Source organism: Halyomorpha halys, unplaced genomic scaffold, assembly GCF_000696795.3.
Source record: "Halyomorpha halys isolate HHAL.00 unplaced genomic scaffold, Hhal_1.1 Scaffold380.1, whole genome shotgun sequence".
In the NCBI taxonomy this organism is placed as follows: Eukaryota; Metazoa; Arthropoda; class Insecta; order Hemiptera; family Pentatomidae; genus Halyomorpha; species Halyomorpha halys.
Window position 1 is genome coordinate 979806 of NW_027106430.1, and position 12584 is coordinate 992389.

The 12584-nt window shown below is 28.0% G+C and overlaps 1 protein-coding gene across 3 annotated transcripts in view; it reads left to right on the forward strand.

Moving 5' to 3' along the window:
- Nucleotides 1–12584, forward strand: part of LOC106681963 (centromere-associated protein E) — a 69264-nt gene that overhangs the window by 36438 nt on the left and 20242 nt on the right. For all 3 annotated transcript variants that reach the window (XM_067044806.1, XM_067044807.1, XM_067044808.1), the window contains 11 exons: nucleotides 2141–2321; nucleotides 2451–2649; nucleotides 2974–3180; nucleotides 3257–3373; nucleotides 3874–4303; nucleotides 6067–6330; nucleotides 7317–7511; nucleotides 7851–8071; nucleotides 9818–10250; nucleotides 10392–10470; nucleotides 11376–11503. In XM_067044806.1, coding sequence (XP_066900907.1) covers nucleotides 2141–2321; nucleotides 2451–2649; nucleotides 2974–3180; nucleotides 3257–3373; nucleotides 3874–4303; nucleotides 6067–6330; nucleotides 7317–7511; nucleotides 7851–8071; nucleotides 9818–10250; nucleotides 10392–10470; nucleotides 11376–11503 — 2454 coding nt within the window. The remainder of the gene's footprint in view (nucleotides 1–2140; nucleotides 2322–2450; nucleotides 2650–2973; nucleotides 3181–3256; nucleotides 3374–3873; nucleotides 4304–6066; nucleotides 6331–7316; nucleotides 7512–7850; nucleotides 8072–9817; nucleotides 10251–10391; nucleotides 10471–11375; nucleotides 11504–12584) is intronic.

Sequence of the window (12584 nt, forward strand, 5' to 3'; positions counted from 1 at the left end):
TATGAAATAATTGGAACTCATATTCTTATTGTGTTGTTTTGTTTAGTTCCGTTTAAAGTTGTAACTTTATTGATGTTTGGTTCTAAAGACAATCTGAAGCAGTCGAACTTTTTATTATCTCCATTGTATGAGGTGTAAAACAGGGTAACTGCAAAAATGGAAACTACTACTGTATTAATTTGTTTGTCAATTACAATATTTTACCTTCAACCATCAGTTACTTATCTTAGCTTAATATCATCATAACAACATTATTGTCTTAAGAACATAAATTTCCTAAAGAATCTTTCAACAATTTATGAAATTAGCCTTTAAAAAGCGTACGATGCAAAAAGTTCAATTCATGAAAAATTTCTGTCACCATGTTTTACGACTGAATGCCTCCTATGTGATATCCAAGCAGTGCCTTCTAGACAGCACATGGCTATATTTTAATTAGTTGATTATGGTTTGACAAGTATCCCCCTCTCACCATTCTTCCCAAATATATGTTACTATGGGCTCTGTAGATACATTAAAATTAGAAAAATCTCTAAATAAGTAATAATTAAAGTGTTTTAAGGAATTAAAGTAATACATATTTTAATTAATTATTAGTATTGTTTGTTTTACCCCTCAGAGACGTCTGCAAGGTTAAAAATGATTTCTGAACTTCCTTGGTTTTTACCATCCCAAATTGTGTTCTTGTGAATTAATATTGCCAGAGTTCCTTTGGTCTCTATAATTATCTATAAGGAACATCTGTTCTGAATTTGAGCCCTCTAATTTAGGAGTATGTATGAGAATTAGCATAGGTGAGGAAATCACAGATTTTTTTGTTTTTTTTTGTAAAGTGGTGTATTTTTTATTCATTTTTTTTATTGTCTCATTTCTCCTAAAATAATTAAATTTATGCACTGTTATGAGGGTGTTTGGATAGATGAGGTAGTTATATATGTTTTTTGTCCATTTAGAGACCCATAGAACACAATTTGAAAGTTTCTGGGATGTGTTATATAAATAATCATTTCCTGCTATATTTATATATTTACTTCGTCCAGTGGCCGTGGCCTTTTGGTGTTACCAACTTTTTCTCTTATCCCCCACAATTTTTTTATAATAATAATAACATGCTTTATTTATTCTGGGACAAGTCCCTTTAGATGCTTTAGCCTTACAGTAAAATACAAAGATTAAAATATAATATAATTAATTGAATTGTGAAAAATTATAAAAATAGTAAATGGGGGAAAAAAAAAAAATGAAATGGTAAAATTATAAGAAAATTAATTTCTAATAAAATAAAATGGAAAAAAAAATTGAAAATAATTAGTAAGGAACAATTAATGTTTATATTCATATTTAAAATTTTAAATAAAAATCAGAAACATCAAATGTAAAAGAAATAAATAAGTTAAAAAATAAAGTAATGATGATTATTTAAAAAAAAATTGTACCTATTTACAAATTTTAAATAAATCCTTAAAACATCCATGTTTATGTTAAATATCATACATAATAAAATCATCTGTTTTTCTGTCTATTTACAGACCGAATTCGAAACATTTTATCATATTATTTGGAAATTGGGTCGACAGGAAGTGATTGAAGATATGGGATTTGAAGGTTGGAAGAGTATTAGACCAACTAATGAAGTAGGGAATAGAATTTTATAGGGAGGAAGAATGGGTTAGAAAAGATATGTCGAAGGCTGTGGTTTAATGAGCTGTTACATATATATTTGAGGACCTTAAACAGGTGGCTCAGGAATGTATATAGAGGATTTGAATTGAAGGAGACCGGAGATTTACTATTGACAGTGGGATTGGAAAGATTGGGCAGAGGGAAGATGCCAGGAAATATTTACAACGGATGGACGGATAAAGCCACTTTAACTCTTCATTAAAAATTTTAATTATTGTTCAATTTTTGTTGATTTATCACCTTTTCTATTTAACAGTTTGTTCGATATGCTAGATCATGTTTATAGCTTTTAAAATAAGAAAATGTTACAATAAATTGTAAATGTTTCCCCTTATTAATTTGGTTTTACAAATATTTATGTGGTATTAAATACTAGGTGATATATGTTATAAACATATATATGGAAATTTATGTTTGTTTTCATTTGTCTTATTATTCCATTTTCTTTCTGTTGTAGAAGTTTATTAGTGAATGGCATAATGTATATAAAAGAGAACTTTTGAATGTAAAAAATAAACTTCAATGTGGTATTACCAAGTATTTAAGTGAAGAATCTAACACTGAAAATCTTAAAAAGATTGATAATGAGAACCAAGAAATACTTAACCAGTATCATCAAATAATTAACTCAGCAAAAGGTAAAGCTTTTGATTACAATATGTTAATATATTACAGCAAACTAAATTATTCAAAAGTTTATTAAAATTGTTATGTGTAGTTTAACTTTTATTTTCTAATCTTTTCTATTTTGCTCTTTTGTTTTATAGATTTTTTGAATTCTCTAGAAACAGAACATAGCAATATTATAAAAAAGCTAGGTGACTTTATGGCTTTATATAAAAAAGAAACTTTAAAAATTTTTGATCAAATTAAGATTGATCATCAACAAAATAATGATTTAATGTTGCTTCATGAAGAATTAATCAGAACTAAGAAAGAAAAGGAAGATTTAGAAAAAATGCACAAGTGAGAAATTATAAGTATAGATAACTTCTTATTTTCAATCAATGATATTTTCAGTAAGCAATGGAGTAGATTTTTCATGAATCTGAAAACTGAGTGCAAACCTTTGTTTTGGTTGTGACTGTTGTGTTGTCAAAACATTTGAGGTAGATCTTTAGATAAGATTATAACAGTCTCTGCCTTATCTCTAGTATCTTTAGGGTAGAATCCTTTTATTGTTAATGTTTAATTTAGAAGCATTGAATGAAAAGCTTACTTCTTTATATAGTTGTGAGTACCAATGTACCCTGATTCTATTATTTTTTATTTTTATTTATTTTTTTAAAGAAATGCTATTGAGCTGTTAAATGCTGATCACAGAAGTGAACAAGATAAAATTCAAATTCTTTTGACTGAAATAAAACAATGCTTTGAGAGTGGTTGTGATCCTAATGCCCTGATAAAACTTAAAAATGACTTAGAAGAAAGGCATAAGAAAGAATTAGAAGACTTACGTACCTATTTTGAAGAAAAGTGTGCGAGTTTGGGAAAACAGTGAGTAGAAGAGATCATACTAACTCTTGGGGTATAGGTATTAAATTATACGTTAATATATTTTCAAACTGTTCAGATATTCTGAGGATGTAAATAGCCTACATAGTAGAATGTTGTCATTGAGCAGTTCTTGTTCTGATGATATGCTGGATCCATTTGGCATAGACAGGGGTGCTGCTGGGGATAACAACATGTAAGTTATTTATTACCTTAATGTATTGAAATATAAAAGCATCAGTATAATAAATTAATGAATTTAAAACATAGTCCGATATTTTAATTAGCTTAACCTAAAATTCATTCCATTTTTTTATTACTTGAACAAATTTTATTCACTAGTGGAGGTTTAAAGGGTCAGTGTAGAATAGTAATAGTGCAGAGTTCAGTGTTAGGGAAAACAATATAATCATGATAAGTTTCTATGTAAAATTGACAAGGAAACGTTGAACCATCGAAGGCAAATGAAAATAAAATAAAGATAATAAAACAGAAGAATTAATTTCAAAATAATTAATATATTACTATTTTCTATTTGATTACTTATTTACTTTTTTTTTAGATACAATTTTGTCGGAACTCTTAAACTATTATTCTATGTGTATTGTGCACCCTGACAAATTTCAAAATAATAGTAGTAATTGAATTTTTTTTTTCCTATTTTGATGTTGATGTAACTTATTTTTTTTCTCTCAGGTTTCCAGATATTGAATTGGAAAATGCAACTCTTGAGAAATTAACAACTGAACAGTATAAATTAATTGAAGAACTGAATTACAAATGGTCTGAAAATGTTAAAGAAATGAAAAAGGAATTGGAAAATAAATACTCCAAAAAAATTGAAGAGTTACAAGACAAATTATCAACTTTTGTATACAATAATGAATTAGATATAACAGTTCGATGCATCAAGGAAGACGTAATGCGAGATTGTAATAATGAAATAGAAGAAATTAAAAGAGAAATATCATCACGAATGATGGCCTCAGCCGATTATTCTGACTACTTTGGTGAAAAAAGTGACCACAAGGACGAATTAAAAAGAGCATTATGTGAAAGAGATGAAGCTTGGGAACAAATCATTGATGTGATGGGGAATTCTCTCTCCCACGATGCTATTAACAAAGTAAGCAATCTTTTTTATGACATTTGATCAATTTTCTACTAGGATCGATCCAGGAAACTCTTTTCAGAGTTTTCTGGTCATTATAAATAAGTGAAGTTGTGGGGGTTTATATTGTAAGGAAGGGGAAGAGGTTAAGGAACACTTTTGAATGTCTTAGCAAATTTTGATGATACCTGGTTTGCATGTTCTTTTTGGCTAATCAAAAAAAAAAGATTGAATTAATTTTTTTTTTTTTTTATTATACTGGGTCTTTATGATTTTTTGGGAACAAGCAGAAGAGGAGAGTAAGAATATACTTGCAATTTTCCTGTAACATTGTCCTCCCTACATAAATAAGGATATATTTTGTAGTCTACAAAAACTGAGTGAAACCTATCGGCTGGCTTAAAATTTAAGTTGGGTTAATATTTTGGCTGAAATGACAAATATTATCCTGGAATTGCTAATAAACTGTAGTCTAGTCCGATAAGACAAGAATTGATAGGTAGCGATTTGATGGGAAACAATCTATGGAAAATTGTAAGTGAGAAATTTGAAAGTACAATTATGAGTTTTATTATAAGCAGATCAGAATTGTGATGACCTATTGATCCCATTAAAAGTTGTTATCTTTATCTACTCCTGAACTGATAAGGTTTTGTACTTAAAGTCATTATTGTATTTGAAATCATCTTTTGAATTTTCTTCTTTCACAGAGGTTTTAAAATTGTAATATGATGCATTTCAGTTATCTTTTCTGAAATTTTATGTAACATGTCTACTTCTTCAGGGGTTGTTTTCTATCTTAAAACTAGTCTCTTGTCAACAGGTTTTTTATTGAGTATGAAAATGAAATGGAGAATAACTCTGTTGAAATGTAAAACTTGGAAATCAGTTTTTTACTTGCATTCCAATGACCAAAATTAAGCTGACTTATAGATTCTCAAAAAGAAAAAATTATGAGTCACAATGGTGATCTGACTAAATATATTTAATGCCGGTTTACCCATGTGGAAATTTGAGCAGAAATCATAGGTTTTTATAAATAAGCGGTTTACCGGGAATGCTTGTAATTGGTTTTCTGAAACTTTCAGAATGTTCATTTTTTTTTTAGTTGTCTTGCATAGATTGCCAACTCAAAAGCATAGGGGGCAGTTATCCGTATAATAATAGTCAATCCACAAAGGGAGGAATAGGAGGAGGAGAATGGGACTTTGTGCTCTTCCCCTGTTAGTTAGTACTTCTGAAAATGAGATAAGATAGTGAATAATTTTAAAGAAACAATATTGAAGATATCTTTAGAGCCCTGCCAGACTGTTTCAGAGGGTATAAAATCTAGCTGATATTAAAGATCATTTGATTGTACAATGTTATACCCAGTTTAATCAAAATCGTTGAGCCATTTTTGAAAAAAATAGTAAAATAAATTGTATAATCAATTATATAAAGTGGCACTTCTGGTTTGTCAATTTTATTGAGGAGGTAGCATAACATTCTAGCCATATACCTGCCTTGAATATTTAATTTCAGTTGCTTGCAACTTTTCATTTTTGAGTTAGGCTGTTCACATACAGATTATTTCGGATATACTTTCGAACTTATGGATCTTAAACTGTGTATTTCTGTCAAACACTCAGATTTGAAATTTTTTGAGATTGCATTACTTTTCCATGCTATATATTTTATTTATTGGTGAGTGAAAGTAAAAAAAAAATTAAAAAGGTAATTATAATCAAATTTTATATTTATTAAATAGCCAGTGAAAATTATTTATTTATTTTTAGATAACTATTGAAATTATATGTGATGTTCTGAGGAAATCGGACGTGCAAGGAAAAATTGCTTTGCAAGTTTCAGAACTTTTGACTTTTATGGAGAAAAAGCTTAATTTGATTATGTTCAAATTGAAGGATAAGGAAACTGTTTTGTTCAAGTTACAAAACAAAATAAATTCTTGTTCTAAAATTTTCTCGGGCAAGTTTAATAAACTTAAAGATCTGGATAAACTTTACATTAAAAGAGAAGGATTAGAAGATAATAATTTATTGGTGAGTAAATCTGTATATTAGTTATCCTTATTTATAGCATTGATATGTTTCGATAATTGGTTTATTTTAAATATGATAAATTATATCCTCATAATAAATAATTTTTTCTTCTTCTTACTTAAATCATCAAAAATTTTTTATGGCATCACTTATATAGGAGAGGAGTGTTTAAAAAGTTTTTATCTTTCTTTGGACTATTTCAAGTTTTATAATAGGCCTTTGTTTTTGGGATAATTGGTATATAGTCTTTTGTAAACTATATTTTAGAATTTTTAATAATTAAATAATTAAAATACTATTTTTACTGTATTGCTTCTTGTCCTTAACTTAAGAAGTAATAGGTAATTCAGTGACCAAGTTTTTCTAATCCCAAGGTGATGGATGTTTGACATTGAAATTTCATTTATTATTCATAATTGGTATCTAATGAAATTATTTTGGACCTTAATGCTGTTTTTAAGTTACTGTTAGATTTTTGTGACTTACTGATCTTAATTTGAACTTTAAAATATTTCATGGATATGTTTTCATAAGTTATTTTTCTAATTATTAAAAAATGTTTATTTTTAGTCTTTGTTTCCTGTGTGCAAATAGTTTTCATAAAAAAAGTTGTACTTACTTAAATTATATTTCAAATTATTATATTTCTTTATTAGGTTTTGTGTTAAATTTATTGATGATTCCTATATTTGAGGTACTGCATTTCAAAACTAGCCTAGTCCATTTTCCATATTTATTTAATTTCTTTAACAGTTTTTGTAAAAGATTGCCATGAGGTGGAGCAATTTCTTCAAAATCAGTTAAATCACATATGATTCAACAATTTTTGAAAGAAATCCTTTCACCTCACTGTAATGTGAAACAAAAACTTTCGAAGGAAAACAAATATATTAAAAACTGGAATATGGATTTGGCTAGTTTTGGAAGGTAATCGTTCAGTTTTATTTATGTTTTTTTTATAAATATATGTATTTTTTATGGTATAGGAAAAACTTGTTAATGGTGAATCAGAAGGATTGTATGTAGCTCCAGAAATAGTAAAAATGAAGAACATATTCCAAGAGCTTTATGAAAAAAAACTTGGAAAAGAGAAAGAAAAACAATATATAGAACTGGAAACATTGAAAAAATACTATGCAGATTTAGAAAAGCAAAAATATTTAAAAAATTCTCAGTTGATGGTAAGTTTTCATGTTTTACTCTGTTATCTGCTACACATAGCAATTCATTTTTAAATACATTGAACTAGGGAATTTTTAATGATATTTCCATTTCCATTAGTAGAATGAAATATGAAAATTTCAATTATTTTCATAATTGGCCCATTGTCTGCCTGAAATTAAATTAGGAGGTACTAGTATTCGCCAAGATGTTGAAAGCTTCTTTAGGTCATTGGAGATTTGATGGAATTCATCTTTTTGAATGAATGTTTTACATTTAAGAAATATTATTAGTTTTTAGTTCACAGCAATAATTTGATGTAAAGATATTTCTCACTACCTATGATTGTATATTTTAAGGAAAAGTTAATGAAGAATGAATTCGATGAACAAGATTGGCCTGTAGAAATAGTGCAGATTAAGAACATTCTTCAACAAATGTTTGAAAAAAAATTGTTTGAAGAAAAAGAGAAGAACATTAGGGAATTAGAAAATATAAAAAGTCAGTGTGAAGAAAAGGAATCTTTGAAAAATGTTAATGTACCTGGAAAAGACGAACTAGATCGTATAATTGAAGAGAGGTAATTTAATGTTAATTATATTCACTTGTTCAATAAATCATTGTTGATTTTAAATAAGTTGATTTGGTTTTATAACTTAATTGCTGAATATTTAAAGGGAAGTTTTTCACTAGATCCAACTTTTAGGATTTTTTTTTAAAAAAAGGCTAACTTATTACTACAAAGTATATTTGTAAAATAGAAAAATTTACTTTTTCAGCTTTGTCAAGTATTACTGAATACAGAAAATTTCAATTTTTTTTAACAATCCATGTACTTTGGAAACATTCTCAAATTAAATGAAGTCCGGCTCTTTAAAGATGCAACAAATTGATATTTTGTCATTTTTCCTCTTGAAAGTGACAGAATTTAGGATGTTCAGATTTCAAAAATGATTAGTTTTCACCACTTTTTCCTTTGGATCCTTTAAAATCACTCATTTTATTAAATCGAAATTTTCACACCATTTAAACCTCATAAGAAGTCATCAGTGTTGTTTAATGAAATTAAAACACTTTTGTCTCTAAAAAAGAGCAATTGATATTCGAGAAAGTTAAAAAATCCTTTTCTAAAAGGTTTCTCTATGTTTTTAAATAATATATTAATTCTAACTAATTGTTTTATTATTTAAAGTATTTTTTAAATATAATAAATTTCATTTTCGTACTTTACTATCATCTTTTTATTTGTTCATTCTTGCTTATCCAACCTCACACCTTCCTTCTATACATTATGGTTTTGATAAGATGTACCTGTTTACCAAAATATAGTTGAAACTTTAAATTTGACATGGTTACTTTACATAATTGTAGTTTAAAGTAGTATTTTTTAATGTAACTATGAAGGTTTTGAATTTTTTTCTCCTAATTCCACCGTTTCCCTCTCTGAGCACTGGCTCATTGCAAGGAACAATCGAATGAATTGAATTGAAAGGACCAATCCCCGAAGCATTATCATTTTAGTATGCAGTGCACTGAAACTGCTAAGTTCAGAACTGCTTTCAAATATCCTCTAACCTCCTTTAGAACATTCATTTCTAGTTCCAACCATGCAAATAGAATAGAATACCCAAAATTAATGGAGGAGGGCCCTTCAAACATTTAGCAATTCAATTGTGAGATATTATGTTTTGAATGTCAATGGATAAATTGACCGATCAATATTAAATCATTTCTTCTTATCTGTTTCTTAAATTTATTCTTTTCAACATATATTTATAAGAACCTTTTCTTGCTGAAATATAAACTTATAAGGTTAAAACTATATAAATTAAATCCATTATTGCAATTATGATTGTATTTTAGTATTTCATTTTACTAGTGCTATTCATTAACTATTTGGACAACTTCTAATTTATTTTTATAATTTTTTTTTTGAATCAGCTGATTTTTAAGATAACCAGCTGGATCATAAATTTACCTATAAGATTTACTTTTACATTTTTTTTTTTTTATAATTTCAATTGTTTTCCCTATATTTTAAATCATTTATTTACTTTAACAGTCAAATTTAAAAAAAAAAGAAATAGATATAGGAAATCATGTTAGGGGCATTCTGAAAGATTATTTAAGATATGATTATCATTTTAAATAATTTTTACTATCCTCTAATTTATTGTTTTATAGTTATTATAGTGTTTTATTTTTTAATTATATGAATGAGGGTCTAATTCACTAAAAAATGTATATGTATAAATATATCAATCTAACATTCTGTTCTTAATAGATGGAAAAAATTGTTAATTTTCCAATAAATTATTTTGTTTAGGGATAATTTAAAAGAAATGACCATTACACTTAAGACGGCAGTGAATCAACTTGTTTCATATTTGAATACTTGTGAGGATGAATTAAATAAAACAGTTGTCGAAGAACTTCTAAAAGTTTATGTGGAGACGCCAAAGAAATCAAACAATCAGTATGAAAGCCTTGAAAATACCCCAGATTTTAGAAAAGTACACTTTGCGCCAGAATTAGGTGTATTGGATTTAGATTCAAGCCAAGATGTTTCAATGTTTATCCGTCTTCACACTGATTCATGTTTGTCCAAATTAAAAGCTGAAGCAGCATCGATTCTGGGGCTCACTGCTCTTCAGCCTCCTCCAGCCAATCTAAACAAGCAGATAGAAAATTTGAGAAAAGAGAATGAGGAATTATTACATGAAATATCTGAGCTCAAACAACGTTTATTTGGTCAACAGGTATTAATATATATTCTTAATTTTCATTTGTAAATGTATGTATTTTTTATTTTAAGCTCAGGTCATGAGTCCAATATCCTTAATGATTAAGCTTGAAGTATCAAATTGGCAGTATTTAATTAATTCTTGTTTTTGTTCTAGAATGATTCTTTAGAACTCAGGGATCAATTTTCTGATGATTTGAAGAAAGAAAATAGTTTCACATATCTTCAGGATAAAGGTATTATTTATATATTTTATGTTACCAACTTTAGCTTGTGATTTTGTCACCCTTAATGGTTCATTTTTACCGTATAATACGTTCATTGAAAGAAATATAATGAAATTTTATCCAAAACATTCTCTTAAAAAGTATGACATATACACTTGTCTGTTATCATATGAAATTTCATATATCAGTACCAAATTTATATATACATTACTGTTGAAATATATCAGCCTCTGAACCTTCTCTGGGAGGGAGAGGCAGAAGGTAGTCAGGAGTTAATAATCAATCAAATGTAAAAAAATAAAATGTTTCTGTCCATCATTTGCAATTCACAGTTTTCCTCCAAAACTGCCGAACCAATGTTTTTGAGATTGGTACCAAAGTCACAGGATACTCCATGATAATCCTTCGAATTTTGGTATAATATACATCTAAGTAGGTGTTACTCACCTGGTTATTACATTTAGTTAAAGACACTCAGTCTGTAAACGTTTGGCCTTATTCTTTTTTTTTTTTTTCTTTTAACCAGTATAAAAACTTACGATTTGTATAATGGTTCTGCTTAAAAGATTACCTCTGCTTAGATTACTAACACCAAAATTTAGTAATACCGGTAAGCAAGATATTCTTGTTAGATTCCAGTGCCCAATATTATCCCGAGTCATGAAGGTTCCTAGATAAATAAATACTGAAACTTTTGAAAACATCCCTTCTTACACTATGATCTTTGCTTGGACCTACATTTTTATTAAATCATGTGAAACAGAAGGATTGCTCTATAACTTTAATTAAATAAAATTTACAATTACAATTATGATATCCCTTTTTGTAAGAAAAGGGTACCTATCTCACTTTTTCCAAATTATCATGACTCATTCATCATTGAAAAATAAAATTAATATATATTTTTTTCTCAGCCCAACAGTTTTTAAATGGATCTCAAAACATTCCTCAAGAGACAGTCAAAGTTTTAGAATATTTAGCTAAGTTGGGAGATAACCTTATCCAGGATTTGCAAAAAGAAAAAATTGATTTACAGCAGCAGGTAAATATTTATTGATATTTAATTCTTTAGTATTTTATACGAAATATAACTTTTTTAAAAATAAATGCTCTATAATCTATTTATTTTTGTATTTATTAAATATGCTATTTGTAATTGAGTAATTCATTGGCTTTCAAATTAATGAATATATTGGGTGATATTTATGAGTTTTCTATTTTAAAGAATGTGTGAATGATGAATGGAGTGATTGTTAGCAACCATCAGCATATTACAAACTTAAGGTCATTGTATTTTTAGTTAACTAAGATTATGAAACTTAACATTTGTTAATACAGTGTGTGAACATAGTACATTACAAGAGATATGTCCAGAAAGTAAGAGTGCTCAATTTTTCGTATTAAAAAAAAAATAAAATAATAGGATATTGTAGGTATTTATAGTATAGGTTTCTTATTTTTCCACATAAATGTCAACCTGTTCTTTCGAGGTCATAAGTCGTGGTACAAGGTTTTTGATACCCTCTATAGAAATGTCCCACCATCCCCATTGTCCACTTCTAGTTTCACCTCTTCATCGATTCTTATTTTTTTCCATGGTCATATCTTTAGGAAGGTGAAAAGATGAAAATCTAAAGGTCTAAAAATCTAAAAACCTAAAATCTGTCTGGGTTGCAAGACGGATATTTACTAGGTCCCAACCAAACCTGTTCAAAAGCTCCTTGCTGCCATTGGCCATGTGCGTGCTCGTCTTGTCATACAGCAAACATACTCCTTTCATCAACATTCCCCTTCATTTGTTTTGCATTTCTCTCTTGAACTTTTGTAGAATCTCACAGTAATGTGTCGCTGTCCCTGAGGCAAAAAATCAATCAAATGATCCCTTTTCAGTCCCAAAATACGGTTACTACTTTTGAAATATAAGAAGTTGAAATTGGGGTTTTGAATTATTTGACAAATGGGGAACCAGTGTACAGCTACTGTGATGACTGGCATCTGTTCAATAATTTTATTTGGAGTCTTTCCTTCTGCAAGAAAGAACCTTATGATAGCCTGCACACTTGGTGGGATTAGCTTATTGACATATTTTACAGAAATGGACATTATGAGACGAGTTTTGGTAT